Here is a 17,362-nt window from a genome sequence, read left to right as displayed (position 1 = left end):
GCGTCGAGCACAGTGATCCTTTCTTCCGACTCGCTAACCTAACCTTCTTTTGCCGCTTTCTGCTTGAGCCCGAACTTGTTGGCATTCTCCAATATCACCGCTTTGTTTGCCAGGATCGTCTTAAGCGAAGATTCGGGTATCTTAAGGTACCGAGCAATGCTGGTTTTCGTGGCTCCATGCCGCTTTTCCGCTTCCTCAATAATATTGAGTTTATTGCTGAGTGACAGAACTGCCCGCTTTTGGGGCATCGTGCGTCGCGTCGCTCCACACAACTCAAAACCTCCGCTGAACGGTGGTTGCTAGAATTACGACGAAGAACACATGCGATAAACCTAGGCCTCTCCGCGCTACCTTGTTGATGATCTGCTGCTGGGAAACTGGAAGGAGAGAAACGCTTCCCCAATGTGACGCCGCCGTGAAGAGAGGGAGAAAGAGATTGTGGAGAAGAAAAGGCGCTATTTCGGCACAGCAGGCATCGCGGGTGGCTGCTGGTGGGGGGCAGAGAAACGCTTCCCCAATGCGACGAGAGGCGACGCCACCGAGAAGAGAGGGACAAAGTGATTGTGGAGAGGAAAAGGTGGAAAGAGACCCGCAACACTTTTCTTTCGTCCACTGTTCCGTCCTGCACTTCGTGAGGGCCGTCGTATAACGCAGGTCAGGCGTAAAATTGCGTCGGATAATCAGGCTTTTTAATACATTGCTTCTATGGGGACTCCACCAGGACTGTGCTAATCTGTCGTAAAACCCGGGTCATTGCAAAACCGGGGGACGTATAACTGAGGTTCCACTGTATCTGCTTTTTATTGATGCCAGCAGTTTAATTGGAGCACTTTTTGTATTATGAGAGAAATGAATTCATCGACGACTACAATACTCCCTAATGTGAAATTTGAGCACAGTTCTACACGTGCTTTCATTTCGTGATATATTGGCTGGTGTGGACAATCTGTCGCATGCAGCATGTTGTAAACGGAGTGAAGTTCAGCGCGACTGCCTCGCAAATCGGGAGATCACAAGAGGCAGCGACAAACGAATAAACAAAATAACTAAAGAGATCAGTAAAGAAATAAACTGAATGAATGAATGAATGAATGAATGAATGAATGAATGAATGAACGAACGAACGAATGCGCGCGTGTCGAGGAACTCGCAAGCGCGTGGGTGATGCGTGGGCACGATTCACAGCATCTGCTGCAGACAGGCCTCCGCTCATACAGCACTTTGTTTTCATGTATGGTATGAGTGGATACACTCGCTGCATGCCATTGGTGAACAGACGACGGTGCGCTACTCTGGCACCATTTCGTAGCGGTCGTTGCTGCAGAGCCCGTCTTGCATGGCATTACGCTTGTCTTCTCACGCTTTTGCCGTACCCTCCTCCTAGCACTTCCTTCCCTAACACCATCTTTCATCCGCTGCTGCACTCTGCGTTCGCTCTTTTACCCTTTGCTATGCTCATTCCCTCAGTAACTCCAAGGGACACTAACGCTGAACACAAGAACAGGAGCCTAAGAGCTGCGCTCTAAAAAAAATTTTTTTTAGCATCTACCACATCCCTGGGCACCGGCCTGTAAGTCCGCTTCATTGTGTTGCGCACTTCTCTCGGACAAGGAGAAGATGCGACAGCCGTGCGGGTGGCAAGATCACATACTGCATTGTGTTCTCACATTGCTGGCAACTAGGAAACAGTTTGGCATGAGATTTTGGAAGGGCATCAACAGCTGCCGATTAGTACTAGGCGCTGCTATTTCACTTCCACCTCACTACGATGGTACAGGTATTACAGACACAGTAAAACTGAGGTTGTGTACCTGGTTTTGGCACTTTTGGGAGACTGCAGTTTTTACTGTCACCACTGACGTACGATCATTGCCACTTGGAACGCATATATGGCTGAATAGGAGGTAAGCCCAGCATTAACAATTGTCGGCGATGATGGCATGAAATGGCGAAAGGTGCACGTGTTTTTGAGGGGGACGGTAGTCTCAAACCTTGCTCAAAGTTCTAACTTCTTTTTTTTTAGCATATCACCAAGTGTGCGGTTAAATCGCTCTGTGAGCCCGTTAGTCTGTGGATGGTATGCCGTGCTTGTCCGATGAATAATATGGCATTCAGAAAGCAAACTTTCGACGACTTCGGAGAGGAAGGCGCGACCTCGATCGCTGAGGAGTTCCCGAGGTGCGCCGTGTCGAAGCACGAAGCGATGTAGGACGAAAGAGGCTACATCCCGCGCTGTAGCACTTGGTAAAGCAGCAGTTTCGGCGTAGCGTGTCAAATGATCAATAGCAACGACGATCCACCGATTGCCGTCTGGTGTCATAGGAAGCGGGCCGTATAGGTCGATGCCGACGCGATCGAAGGGTGTGGCAGGGCACGGGAGCGGCTGCAAGGCACCAGATGGGCGTAAAGGCGGCGATGACAGTCAAGACAGCACCGAACAAACTTGTGTACAAAATTGTACATGCCGCGCCAGTAGTAGCTGTGGCGAATTCGTTCGTACGTCTTGAGGACTCCGGCATGGCCACATTGCGGATCGTTGTGGAAAGCGGCACATATTTGAGACCTTAAGCTGCGGGGAACCACCAGAAGCCACCGACGACCATCAGGAGTGTAATTGCGTCGGTGCAGCAGCTGGTCACGAATGGCAAAATGAACTTCTTGGCGTCGGAGGGTTCGGGATACAGGGATGGTCGACGATCCAGAAAGATAGTCGAAAAGAGAAGCGACCCATGGGTCACGACGTTGTGCGGTTGCAAAGGAGTCCATGTCGAGAGATGACACGGAATGTGCGGAAGTTGTTGCGCAGGCCGAGTCTGGAGGTAAAGGTGAACGAGACAAGGCATCTGAGTCGGAGTGTGTGCGTCCACTGCGGTAGATGACGCGAATATCGTACTCCTGGATGCGTAGTGCCCAACGGGCTAGGCGGCCAGTGGGATCTTTCAAGTTGGCGAGCCAACAAAGCGCATGGTGATCTGTGACCAAGTCGAATGGGCGCCCGTACAGATATGGTCGGAACTTGCCAAGTGCCCATACTAAAGCCAAGCACTCTTTTTCGGTCACGCTGTAATTGGCCTCAGGCTTCGTCAGTGTGCGACTCGCATAGGCGACTACATATTCCGGGTAGCCCGCCTTTCGTTGGGCGAGTACGGCGCCGAGACCGACCCTGCTGGCATCTGTATGTACTTCAGTGGCAGCTGACGGGTCGAAATGGCGAAGAATAGGTGGGGAGATGAGAAGACGACGCAGCGTAGCAAAGGCGGAGTCACATGCAGGGGACCAGCAGGAGAGGGCGACGTCACCGCGTAGAAGCTGAGTCAATGGCGCCATGATCGATGCGAAATTTCGAACAAAGCGCCGGAAATATGAGCATAGGCCCACGAAGCTTCGAAGTTCTTTGATGGTCTGAGGCTTCGGAAACTCAGCGACTGCTCGAAGTTTTGCAGGATCGGGTAGAACGCCGTGCTTGGACACAACGTGGCCTAAAATGGTGAGCTCTCGCCCGGCGAAGCGGCACTTCTTGAGGTTGAGTTGAAGGCCGGCGTTCGTTAGACAGGTCAAAACTTGTCTAAGGCGGAGCAGGTGAGTAGGAAAATCAGGCGAGAAAACCACGACATCGTCGAGGTAACACAGACATATAGACCACTTGAGGCCACGCAGCGTGTTGTCCATGAGTCGTTCAAAGGTGGCAGGGGCGTTACAAAGCCCGAAAGGCATCACCTTAAATTCATATAAACCGTCAGGTGTAATGAACGCGGTTTTCTGGCGATCGGCCGCAGCCATGGGGACCTGCCAGTACCCTGAACGCAAGTCAAGGGACGAGAAAAATTCTGCGCCCTGAAGACTGTCGAGGGCGTCATCGATGCGCGGCAAAGGATAGACGTCTTTGCGCGTTACCTTATTTAACCGACGGTAGTCGACGCAAAAGCGAATAGACCCGTCCTTCTTGCGAACGAGAACGACAGGAGATGCCCAGGGACTGTGCGAAGGGTGAATAACATCATGGCGCAGCATATCTTCGACTTGGGTGGTAATGACACGACGCTCTTCGGCAGAGACTCGATATGGTCGTTGACGTAACGGCTGATGTGAACCGGTGTCAATGTAGTGCTGCACTTCCGACGTGCGGCCCAGGTGAGGTTGTGAAACGTCGAATGAACTTCTAAAGTTGTGCAGGAGATCAAGAAGGTCGGCGCGTTCGGCAGGTGTGAGGGTATCGGCGATGGCATGCGAGAACGCAACCCTGGACGTTTCTTCAAGCGCGGACATCGAAGATGCTTGGCCGGGGTCGACGTCAAAAGAGTCTCCAGGGACGTCAACCAAAGACGAAGAGTCGAGGAGTTCCACGAAGCCAAGGCATTCACCAACGAGCAACGTAAGAGGCGCACAGAGGGGATTGTAAAAGTAGATATTGCTGCAGCCGCCAGCCATGTCAAGCGTCGCGAAGGGTAGTGGGAGAGATTTACGGCTCATGAAGACGTCGGACGGCGTGAAGAGGACCGTTGCATCAGCGATGGCATCACAAAAGACGGGGACGAGGGCGAAGGAGCCAGGTGGAATATCTGTGTCCTCGCGCACGGTAAGTTTAGAAGGGCGGTCGCAATCTTCGTCCAAGGGTGCGTCACAAGGGGAAAATTCAACTTCGGCGCGTGCGCAGTCGATCACGGCTTTATGACTGGATAAGAAGTCCCATCCGAGGATGACGTCATGCGAGCAAGTGGGAAGAACAATACACTCGACGATGTAAACAATGCCGTGAATAAGCACACGTACAGTACAGGCTGCGTGCGGAGTGACGGGCTGCGCGCTTGCCGTACGAAGCGACAGTCCAGAAAGTGGCGTGGTCACCTTGCGCAGCGAACGGCACAGTTTGGCGGCTATCACAGAAACGGCTGCGCCGGTATCCACAAGAGCGAATGTAGGAACACCTTCTACACAAATTTCGACCACGTTAGCAGGAGAGGCGCGAGGACTTTGACAGTTCGAATGGGGCGCAGTTCTTGCCTCTTGAACTGCGACGTTCAGTTTTCCTGGTCAGGTGGTGCGGGTCGCCGACGCATTGGGGAGAGCGAGCGTCGGCGAGGGGATGGCGAGCGACGCGAAGGAAATTCTGGGATGTCAGCACGAGCATACGGTTGGGGGGAAGGAGCGGCGTATTGGCGAAATGGCTGGCTGCCGTACTGGAAGGGCCGCGAGGCGTCGCCGAACGCTTGAGGACGACGGCGGCAATATCGGGCGACGTGTCCGGGAGTACAGCAAGAATAACAGATGGGTCGGTTGTCAGGTGTCCGCCAAGGATTAGCTCGCGGTGCGGTCCAAGATGTAGCATGGGCTTCCGGTGGCAGCGGTTGGGACAGGGTCGTGAAAGACGCCGGTGGAGGCCTGCGTACTGCCTGGGCGTACGTAAGAGGCGCGGCCACAGGCAGGACTGGCTGCGCATAGGTGAGAGGCGTGGCGACAGGCTGCACTGCCCGCGTAGAGTTGAGATTCACGGCTGCAGGCGGCTGATGTGGTGCGGAAGGGACAACTTGGGCGACCTCTTCGGAAATGAGGGTGCGGAGCGTGTTTGGAAGACGGGAGGTGGGCTCCTGAGTGAAGGGGACTAAAGAAAGTTGGCGGGCAACTTCCTCACGCACAAAGTCCTTGACCCGCTGAAAGAATGAGGATGGGTCGTACATGTTGTCAAGGCTCGCCAACAAGTCGTCGCTTCCCAAAGGACGCCGAGTCGAAGCGCGTTGCTTCCTCAACTCATCGTAACTTTGGCACAGGCTGACAACTTCAGACACAGTGCGCGGATTCCTGGCTAGGAGCATCTGGAATGCGCCGTCATCGATGCCTTTCAGTATATGGCGAATTCGCTCAGCTTCGGGCATTGCGGCGTTGACTCGTTTACAAAGGTCCACGACGTCTTCTATGTAGCTTGTGAACGTTTCCGCCGTCTGCTGTGCTCGGGCGCGCAAGCGCTGTTCGGCACGGAGCTTGCGAACAGCGGGTCGGCCGAACACTTCCGTAAAGGTTGTCTTGAAGACTGACCATGTGGGCACGTCACTTTCGTGGTTGTGAAACCACAGTTGGGCAACACCAGCCAGATAAAAGATGACGTGAGTTAACTTTGCGGGATCATCCCACTTGTTGTGTGCGCTCACCCGTTCATACGACGCAAACCAGTCTTCTACGTCTTCGTCGTCTGCACCGCTGAAGACCTTGGGGTCCCGTTGTCGTGGAACGCCGGTGCAGGTGACGGACTGTGGCGTCGGTGCCGTTTGGGAGGAGCTGTCGGTCATGGCGGGAGGTAGCGTTCGTGATCTCAGCTCCAGGGTTTCAAGCGACGGGGTTTGAGTCCCAGCACCTCCACCAATTGAGAAAAGGTTTATTGGCAGCTCCTAATGTAACGGCACAGCAACCGGGAACGGCGAAGCAGCCCGAAGCACAGTCCAAACGGACGCCAGCAATCAACAGCGCGAGCCGAGACGAGCCGCGCGTTGGCGATGCGGCTGTGCCGCGAGGCGCGTCTTCTTCTTCACAAACCCTTCTCTTGGGCACCCAGAGCACAGATATACCTTCGACATTTTTTTACGACCAGGTAAAATGCTGATGGGCTGTAAGTACATGTCCCTGGTAGAGCCTCTGAAGACTGGCCCTGGCTGCCAACCCTGTTTCGAGTGCTCTTACCCTGAGATGTTGCAAAAAGGTTCCACTCTGCAGCTAAACTAATGTCATTTTCATTGTAGCACAAATTCTTAAAAATTTTCTTGTTCTAATGGGATGATGCACCAGTTGAAAAATAGTGAAGTATGCTAGATACAGTCCAAAATCACAGTGATTTCGCACAATGGGCACCAGTTTTTTTCAGAGCGAACTGCCATGGTGGCTTAGTGGATATGGTGTTGCGCTGCTAAGCACGAGGTTGAATCCTGGCCACAGCGGCTGCATTTAGAATGAGGGCAAAATGCGGAAACACCTGTGTCCCGTGCATTGGGAGCACGCTAAAGAACCCCATGTGGTCAAAATTATTCCGGAATCCCCCACTACAGTGTGCCTCATAATTATATCATTGTTCTGGCACATAAAAATGCAGAATTTAAATTAACTGCAATGGTATGCAACAAAGGAATGTAATGTGGCTTGCATATTTGCCCAGTGAAAAGATTAGGCAGCATCTTGCATGAGGAAGCTATAAATTTCTGTGAAGTGCAACTGAAACATCAACTGGTCACCTTTTATGCTCACGAAGTGGTGCACCTTGAACTCTTGCAGCATGTCTAAAAACTTCTCAGAAAATTCGGCAGAACTTAAGATTGTTGTTTAGAGCCAGCAGCAGACGCCACTGATCCAATGTTAAACATCAGGTAGTCAACCGTTAAAGATGAAGGCACGAGATATGCTGTACTAGTTGATTTGCAAATAAAGAAATAAAAGTGTGCTAATAGTCTTGACGATTTCCTTCAGAGGTCCAAACTTCAGATACAAAAGCACTGGCACGCCAACTACGACATCTCTCTTCTATCATAATACTAGTTGCACTAGAAGTAATGCTATAGTGTCTTCTTACCTCATTCCAAGCTAGAAATTTTTTGAAAGATCGACAGTCAATGAGTAAACCCCATGTGCTCTCTCCCCATCCATGCTGCACGCGATGTTGCCAGCTCAGTAATTGTTGGCTGATACCTACCTTCTAGATATTTATCGCTTCTACTTTTAGTTGTACAGATGAACCTCTTGTCAGTCGAGAGCACAGGCGTTCCATATAAAATATGAGATCACAGCAGCATACTCACACCATTCGCTATGTTCATGTTACGTGCTGCCAAGAGATGCGGCCAAAAGACAACCCGCAAATTACGCGTGCTCCGTTGGCAACGCAATCTCTGGAGCAAAGTTCACCTCTGCCGAAGAGCCAAGCAGAAGAAACCGAAGGGTCAGTCAGCACCATGACCACGTTCAAGTGAGCAGCCCAGAAGAAATATAAGTGTATCCCCAGTGTTTGTTACACACCTTAACTATAACAATATCTTAACAAACAGTCTCTTCTTTTCTCTCACACTTACTTCGGCGACGGCATGACAGAACACCACAGAATGCCTGTCAAATTAGTTCTATCAACCGCCAGCAACGTGAGAACACAAAGCAGCTTTCCCTCTTGATGTCCGCACAGCCGCTACATCTTTCCTTGCCCTGGAGACGCGCGCAGCACAGTGAAGCAAACTTATGGTTGGTGCCTAGGGTTGCAGCACACACACATAAAATATAAAAGCTTTTTTTCACCTAAAACAAAAAGTACTCCAGTTAAACTTTCAGAAATAAATCTGCTTTGTACACCCTTTTAATGATTTCAACCATGCATTTTTACTTGGACCTCTTCCATTTCGAAACAACTGGCCCATCGACTTCAATACTTTTTTACACATTTACCACCAACTGCTGCCAACTATACAGCCAGGCAATGCAGTTGTAGTGTCGGCAAGCCTTGTAGAATTTTGTAAAAAAACTTACACATGGGCCAGAATTGCCGTACTGCTTCACCACAAAGCACATCGTAAGACAAAGTAGTGGCCTCCAATAGTAGGAAATAAGAAAGCGCGATTCCTTTTCAAGCAGCTATCAGATTTGTAAGGGGCTTCATGTAGTATTGTATCTTCGAGGGGATTTATTTTACAACCTACATTTCGCCCACCAGCTCGACATTAAAATCGCTGTAAAGACAAATTTTTAAGAGCGCAACTCTAAGGCAGCCATTCCTGCAACAAGCGTCGGTGTTGGCGTAGCCGAGCGAACGAGCACAGCAAAAGATAAAAATGAACGTGGAGCACAGCGAGGGATTAAAGACGTGAGGAAAGTGGAGAGGAGAGTGCAGCGGAACCATGACGTGGAAAGCGGAGGAGGGTGTGGCGAAAGCGTGAGAAGAAAAGCGCAGTGCAGTGACGATGGCTATGAGATGGCGCCAAAGTAGGTGCGTTGTCTGGGAGGTGTCGGTGGTGACTGCTGTGAATCGCGCCCACACGTCACCCTCGCACTGGCTTTCGGAATCTCCAGATTAGCAAGGAAGTCACACCGCACAAGACAGATTGCCTGTGCCAGCCTATATATTGCGAAATGCAAGCACGTATAGGACTGGGTCAAATTTCACATTAGGGAGTATCATAATCATCGGTGAATTATTTTTTCTTGAAAAAAAAAATAATAATTCACGAGGGCAGATACACCAGCAGAATGACTGACCACAATTTTTTGGAAAGGAATGTGAGAGGGTTGAGTGCAATGTCCGGGACGTTCGGCATATAATGACCCATTACAAAATATTAGAGAAATAAATCAAGACACAGAAAAAAAGACAGCCTTGAGATAAGGAACTTGTAATTCTTGTAAAATTGAAAATGTAGCTACACACTGTTACTAATGGAGTTACAATATGTACAGGCAAGGATTATGTTTCAATACAGGAGATGTCAAGGTCTTAGTTGGCAATGGGCAAAAACTTCCAAACCCAGGTTATAGAAAAAATTAACTGGTTAAAACACATGAAAAAATAATGTTGTCAGTGAAGACCTAATATCAACAACCTCTAGAAATGAACCAGAGATGGTTACTGTCATTAATGGCATGGTAAACTGATGCACAAATATTGAATCTAATCAGGTTATGTACTGAAAGCATGCAGATTTTTCATGTCACATCACGGACACAGCTTCTCCCCATCCTGGTACCTAAAACATGGTGGCCACAATGATGTGAACACACCATATTCACTACCGTGGGTAACCTGCCTTCAGTGTGATACATTTGATCACTGGTGTGTGTACCAGAACCTTTACATGATGTCATTACCTCACTAGGAACGGGTTCTGTCAGGTTCTCGCTTTTCTCGTCATTTACACAGCTTCTCACCGTGCTATTACCTAACATGGCTGCCACAGTGACATTATTGTAAAGCATCTATAGAGATTAGACTATGGGGTTTTACGTGCCAAAACCACTTTCTGATTATGAGGCATGCCGTAGTAGAGGGCTCCGTAAATTTTGACAGCCTGGGGTTCTTTAACATGCACCTAAATCTAAGTGCACGGCTGCTTTCGTATTTTGCCTCCATCGAAATATGGCCGCCATGTAAAGCATCTATATTGAGATTGATACAGCATGGTAGTGTGTGCATCATAGTGATTGCAAGTCACGATATGAATTGCATATCAGCCAACACAAGGGTACCAGTGCAATTTGAATTATTTGGCCAATAGTTGCAGTGTTTGAAAGACAGAAGAGTGCAAAATCGCACAGTGAGACAACAAGGTGGGACATCCCCTACATCTGGTGAACAAGGCCAGTGTTACCTTGGGTGCTGAGACAGAAGTGGTGCCTGGTGCAGCCACACGCACCAGTTGCTGCCCAGTGGTTGTACGAATGGGAGTCGCACGAGTGGGACTGGAGAGCACCAGGGTGGGCTGGGCTGCTTGGCCACCAGCGCCCGCCATGGCACCCACAAACTGGAAGGTAGCACCACTCATAAGCTGCCCTGCTGGCTGCAGGATCACCTTGGTTAGGCCCCCCGAGGTGGTGCCTCCGCCTGAGGCTGCTGGCACACTCATCTGTAGCTGTCTGCAGGGACAAGGGGGCACACAGCTGGTACTTCAAGAGTGGCTTGACACATAGTGGTCACCAAGGCGAACACAGCAAGACATGTTTATAGAACTAGCAGCATCACTAAACAGATTAAATTGAGGGGTTTAATATCCTGAAACTGCACAGTGGGCTATGTGGAATGCCGTAGTAGAGGGCTCCGGATTAATACTGACCCCCTGGGGTTTTTTAACATGCACCCAAAAGCATGGTACACAAACATTTTTGCCTTGCACTTCCACTGGAATGCAGCCACAGCAGCCGGGAATCGAACCCACAACCTCATGCTCAGCAGCAGAATGCCATACCCAATGAGCCACCACAGTGGTAATCACTTAAAGGATTAAGGGTGTAGGAAACACTGATAGCTTTTGAAACACTCATCAGATTAATCATCTTTAATATCCCATACCTTCAATATGGGCTACGGGGGATGTGGTAGTGGGAGCTCCAGAGTTCTGTGCACACCTGTGGTTAATGTGCACCTAAATCTAAGCAAGCGAACATTTTTGTGTTCTGATCTTACCAGAGTTCAACTGCCGTGGCTGGCAATCAAACTTGTGACATCATGCTCAGCAACAGACGATACAGACCAAGCTAGAACACACAACTTTGTTACTAGAAAACCGCGAACACCATTGGCAGGAGAAAAAAAAGGCACCTAGTATGTATGTTAAAACATGAAAGTATACAGGCTACAGGAACCGCAATACGATGCGAAGAAACCAGAAGTCTATAGAAAAACCAAAATGTGCACTTGTAACAATGAATGGCACATGCTAACAGTAGGACACATTTCAGGAAACACAAAACTTATGATCGAAACAAAACAAAGTATTCACAGGATGACAGAGACCAAATGATCAAAAGTGGACTAACCAAGTTAGCTTTAGGCTGGAGCCAATATTTTGACTATGGGATATGTCTTTGTCAGGGCCTGACGAAGACAAGTCCTATAGTCGAAACATTGGCTCCGGTGTAAGACTTTTTAAGCTTACCCACTGTTGACTACAGCACTTGTGAGGCACACTAGTTGAATCACTAGCCTAAGGAATATGCATGATGCACACATACCAACATTTCCCATGAAATTTTAGATGCAAGCCCTTTACAGACTTCTATCTGGCTTCAATCCAGGCTTGTCAGACAAAGTAATTACCAGTGAAGCCAACTAAACCGTTCTTGTGCTAAATTTAGTGGATTTACTTCCCATTTCTTCCTGCAGGAAGATTTCCAGCAGTTTTGGCAGTTTGGCAGGAGCCCTTTAATTAAATTTACTTTTATCTTTTTCAGGCATGCTTTCAGTCGAGTTTTCCATGGACAAAACATGCAGTGAAATCCTTGAAGTATTCAGCAAAGATGAACTAGAGAGGGGCAGTATTCTCGAGCGATCACTTTTGCAGATCACTTTTGAGATTTTATGGCTCTGCACGAGATCCATCGAAGTATACAGCCGATAATGTTTTTTGCATGGTGCAAAGATAGAAAGCTCGGCAATGCAGCATGAATGCTGTCTGCCTTATACATTGGTATGCCTTGTGCAAGCCGCATGAAATGTCATGAAACTGATCACTCCAGAATATCGCCTCAGTATCTGCAACAGGACCAGTTGCTGGAAATGTCAAGTGATGCCACACAAGCTAGGTGTCGTTACTGCAAATAAGATACTGCAATACTCAAGGTTATACATCTACAGTTTGTAGCTGCACAAAAACACTAATGTTTCTGTTCATATATTTTATTACTTTTTGTACGAAAGCAAAGTATTCCTTTACTTTTTTTTCATCGGCACTCTATATAGATGCGATAAAATTTGCAGGTTGAGCACTATTAGAAGTTATTATGCCACAAGCAGTCACTACTCAATATGCTTACACTAGACAATAGAACTCTTAAATACAATGTGCACAGCTCTGAAGTTAAACATTTCCTTCACCAAAGAGAAAATAAGGAATAAAAACATAACTGAACAAACTATTTGGGATGTCCTTTTGAGTAAAGCAACATTTGTCAGTTATTGCAGAGAACAAAGAAACAAACTTCTCAGGAAAACATTTCCGGAAAAGAGTCTGCACACTCTTGTGGAGAAAAAAAAGAGCGTTGCCAAACATTCAAACATGCTCAATAGACACGGAGGGGGGGGGGGGGGGAATCTATTGGATAAATGCTAGTAATGAACACGCCGAACTTTCAAACTGGGTTGTCTCTTAGTCAATAAGACAAGGAGTCTAGAGCTCAACAACCTTCAGTGTTCATTCAAAAATTCATGCTCAACGTACGCTTCTCGTCCCCAGATATACAGATATCAGAATAAGAAAATGAACACTGATGACCATTTCCAACACACCTAGCCTAGCCAACTTGTCATAAAGCTACACCCGAGTGTTAAAATAAAGTAAATTCTGAGGTTTTCTGTGCCAAAATCACTATGTGATTATGAGGCGCACGATAGTGGGAGATTCCGCATTAATTCTGACCATCTGGGGTTGTTTAACATGCACCTAAATATAAGTACATGAGTATTTTTGTATTTTGATTCCATCGAAATGCAGCTGTTTTTGCGTTTCACCACCACCAAAATGCAGCCACCACAACACCATAGCCACTGGGCTACCATGGCAGGTAACATGCGAATGTTCAGCATTTCCTAGTGCACATACACCTGAAACCTTGCACTGTTGTATTTTCACATGGAAAAACACAACAAACATATTACCATTCAACTTTATTCCTTGAATGCAAAACTTCACAAGCAATATGCGGATGTTTGTCTGGCATCCCTTAGAACTTGCAGCAACCAGCCTCAAAGAATGTACACCTCTAGTTATTCTTTCCTGAATATTGCACATATTTCACTAGAATTTTTCTCAAAAGCAAATCCCCTGAACGCATTCCTGCAAAAATAGCAATGAGTTTTATGAAAGTGCTCCGAAATGGAAGCATTCCAACTGCCAGACTTGCTGGAGATTCTGTTGCAGGCAAGAAATCTGAAAGGCAGGAGCAACTTTTCCAGCAGACAAATTATGGGTATTTATGGGCAAGACATTGGTGGAGCACCATGCTGCTTTGTCATCCATATAGCTTCACACTTCTGCTAGCTCTGAAAGGCATCAACTGTACCAACAATGTAATAAGAAAAGCTGAATGAATTACTGTAATGATCTATGCACAATTGGGTGCCAATTTACAAACAAGATCTTAATTTTTTTCCATATAAAAAGCACACAATATTCTTAAAAGGAAAAAGTGTTGTGCTTTAGGACAATGTGCTCACATGCTAAACTTAAATGCTTGCAGCATTAACCAGTGAAGTGAACGGAGCAGTGGATGCCATAATTGCTGCTGTTTGCACGTCAACAAGCCCTTAGCAAAGCAATAATAAAATCTGATGCTAGTGCACCAAGTTCCATGTAAAGAAAACACTGCAGTGAATAGCTGTAATCAGCACCCCACATGTATGTTTGTCTACTGTAGCTTCACATCATACTTTCTGCAATGCACTGGAAGAGATGGCACAACTGCGACACATTTATTGTAGTCATGGGCCACACTGATGCGTTGTCATTGCTGCCATGCCAACACTATTACCGTGCCTTTGTTGGCCGTGATTATCATTGTTGGCCATGCCATCATTGTAACACTGCCAACGCTAGCTGTAATCAGCCATCCGTTCATCGTCCATTGATGGGCCAGCTATCATCTTTTTCTGTGGCACTTACACTTTGAGTTTGGTGGCCTTCTACAATATCTGTTTTCTTGCTGCAGCCAGAAGAGAATAAAATGTCAAATGACTGACATGTAAAATGGCAAAAAAACTATTTAAGTTTGCTGCTCTACCTCTGAGACAAGTCAAAAGTGCAGAAGTTCACTCCTCCCACAAAACCATACTGTGCCTGGTTTCTGTGGCTGTCTCAGTCCAAGACTTCTTACTTTTGTTTTATTCTGCTACCCGAGCACTGAGCAAGCAACAATGAAGAAGAGAGAATGTTGCACTTGTGTCAACGTAAAAAACCTGTCAGGCATGCTTGCTCGCGGTATTTTTGCTTTGTTGAAACCATTCCAACTAACCACAGCCATTTACTCTGGCAGAGCCTTGGGTACGAGTTACTGCTGCTCAGACTGTATATTTACTTTAATTTTAGCCTGCTACAGTGGCGAGCGATTGACAATCACCCTCAACAGTGGCACAAACAGGATATCTGGCCACGACATCTTTACACACAAAATTAGTTATTTTCATGGCCAGTATTAACTGTAGAAGCAACACAGATATTTGGTGTCTATTGGTACGTGGCATACAATTCTATGCGAGTGAACTTGGAGCCATTCACTCGTGCTCTATCGCCTGCCCCCAATCTAGCTACCAGACAGCACCTCCTTTATTAACACACGGCACAACTACATTGAAGAAGAATAATTTTCAATCCTAAGCTATCCTTCTTTTGTCCACAATGTGTGTGGCTGAGGAGCAGACAACATGAAGTTGCTGGTATGAGGAGATTGCATGTCATGTGCACTCAGACATGAGCTTGTCTATGGTGCCTTCCACCACATGTAGTGAGCATGCACCTTACACCAATCCTTTCTGAACACTAAGATGAAGAACAGTGCCTAGAGCTTGTGCATGGCCCTACTGAATCATACTACACTCATGGGCACAAACACTGATGGAAATTGCCCTATGCTCCTGCAACCGCACCCTCTTTAGTCACCACAAGTACACAACATAGCCACAAGGGGCATTCGTCCCTTTACAGCATGCCACGAAAAAATTTTTTTCCAGAGACTAGGTAGCAGTGCCCATCCTCTGTATTTGCCTTTAGCACAGTTGCCTTTGCTCGTCATGCCACTTGAGACTGGGTGTTTGTAGTGTTGGGTGTCCATGCCATCACAACGGAAAGGCCAAGCAAGAAGAACAACCACATCAGCCACTACACCATCACGACAGGTTACTGGGCGTGTGTCAGCACTATAAATAAGTGCTCCCATGAAAAAAATACTCGATTAAGGGCTTAAGTGTGGCGTCCTCGTAACCCACTGTGTACCGTATACACTCATGTAAGAGGGACACCTCCCCCCCCCCCCCCCCCTGTTTTGTTCCAATTTTGACAAGGTGTGGCCTTTACACAGGACCCAACCTTTTGCTTCAGTCGCGCATAAAGGCCGTTACTAGATGGCTCTCGCCATCTAGTAGTATTTAAACAAATGTAAAATGAATGCAAATTATTCATAAAGCAAGATGCACTAGCAACACGACAACACACAGCTTTTTCTTCCACACATTCATCAGTCTTCATGTACAACCTATTTACAGGATATTCACGCACAGCAGTGATGTTAGTAAAGAACCAAATTCCAGTGGCCTATGATAACAAGGAACCCATTTTTCCTTTCCCAAAACACAGATTAGTTATATTTGTGCTTGCTGAATAAAATTAGACTGTGGATATGCCACATTACTTACATGAGCAGAATGCTGGAGCGTCTAATGGAAGGAAAGCATTGCAATATGTGTAAGAGACAATCAATCTAGATGGCTGAAGATCCACAGTGACCTTCATAATGCAACTATGATTACACACATGCAAACATGCAGATATACAGCTCTGGATAAACAAAACTCACTTTACCAGAACTGTGAGGATTGCGAACTAAAGGGTGTTGACTGATTGGCAGACCACTGGCAAAATTAACCTATTTTGGCAGAACCCTCCTTTTCTTAAACTTTGGTAAAACGAAAACGAAACGAACCAAAACTACCATGGCTCTCACCAGCTGTTATAGAGTTTTATTTCTGCTTTGTGTGTGCCACTATCTTGGGCTGCAACGTGAGCACCTTGCACACTTTCGTGACCACCGATGTCAAGCTAGTGCATTGAAGAAATGCAGAACATTTTAGTATGACTGTTTACAAGCATACAAACGAACTGCAATATTGCGCTGTATGGTATTAATTATTCGGCTATATTAACCACCCATGATGGCAGCATTCAAATGCTGTCATAATATGGTCTATATGCGACACTAAACCGTAGTTCAACAATCATATAAGAAGCTAATGATACAAATAGCAAAATAATGCTTATTTACCAGGGAAAATAATTGTGCCATTGTGGTGACACCAACTATTCCATGACATTCAAGTTTTTCAGCTTATTAGCTAGTGTATTCTGTTCACATTGATGAACAGTACTGTAGCCTCCTATGTACGCTCTATACCTTCTGGATGACCAAAATACTGCCATCATCTATGGAGGCACCACTTGTGTAGGGCAAGTCATGATATTTCAGGCAAGGTAACAACAAACCTTGCCATCGCCCTATCACGCACCACTGGCGGTGGAGGGCAAAAGTTGTCTGTGCACAACAGTGCTCTCCTTAGGTGGTAGCAGATAATTTCATTTTGAAAACCAAACTATAAGCAAAACATTCACACTTCACTCATTGCTACCCCACTTTTATTGATGCCCATGCTTTCTTTTGTCAGCAGTGAGCACCAATAACGTAAAACGTGCACTCGAGACAACTGTACACAAGTGGAGCCACCTCCTTAGTTCCAACAACTGCTTCCCATTGGTTCACCGATGATCCGGTAGGCAGACAATATACAGGAGGTTCTGAAAGTATAAAGTGACTGCACAAAGCCCTATACTCACTACAACAATGGTTGTAATAAAGGTTATTAACTGCATCAGAGAAAGGTGAAGCAAAATTGCGAGGAATACAGAGTCTGGCAATGACATGAAGAGCAATG

At 47.0% G+C, this 17,362-nt stretch overlaps 1 protein-coding gene across 12 annotated transcripts in view; it reads right to left on the bottom strand.

The window, feature by feature from the left end:
• Positions 1–17,362, bottom strand: part of LOC135906706 (protein lin-54 homolog) — a 99,217-nt gene that overhangs the window by 76,461 nt on the left and 5,394 nt on the right. For 11 of the 12 annotated variants that reach the window (XR_010565808.1, XM_065438276.1, XM_065438278.1 and 8 more), the window contains exons 3-4: positions 16,073–16,093; positions 10,323–10,587 (exon numbers count right to left, since the gene is read on the bottom strand). Coding sequence is in view for 11 of the 12 variants with exons in the window: in XM_065438276.1 (XP_065294348.1) it covers positions 10,323–10,587; positions 16,073–16,093 (286 nt within the window). In the remaining variant the exon portion in view is untranslated. The remainder of the gene's footprint in view (positions 1–10,322; positions 10,588–16,072; positions 16,094–17,362) is intronic. The other variant, XM_065438281.1, reaches the window with a different exon arrangement.

Source organism: Dermacentor albipictus, chromosome 1 (assembly GCF_038994185.2).
Source record: "Dermacentor albipictus isolate Rhodes 1998 colony chromosome 1, USDA_Dalb.pri_finalv2, whole genome shotgun sequence".
Lineage (NCBI taxonomy): Eukaryota > Metazoa > Arthropoda > Arachnida > Ixodida > Ixodidae > Dermacentor > Dermacentor albipictus.
The sequence above is the reverse complement of the archived record's forward strand: the minus strand, read 5'-3'. Positions and strand labels throughout refer to the sequence as shown.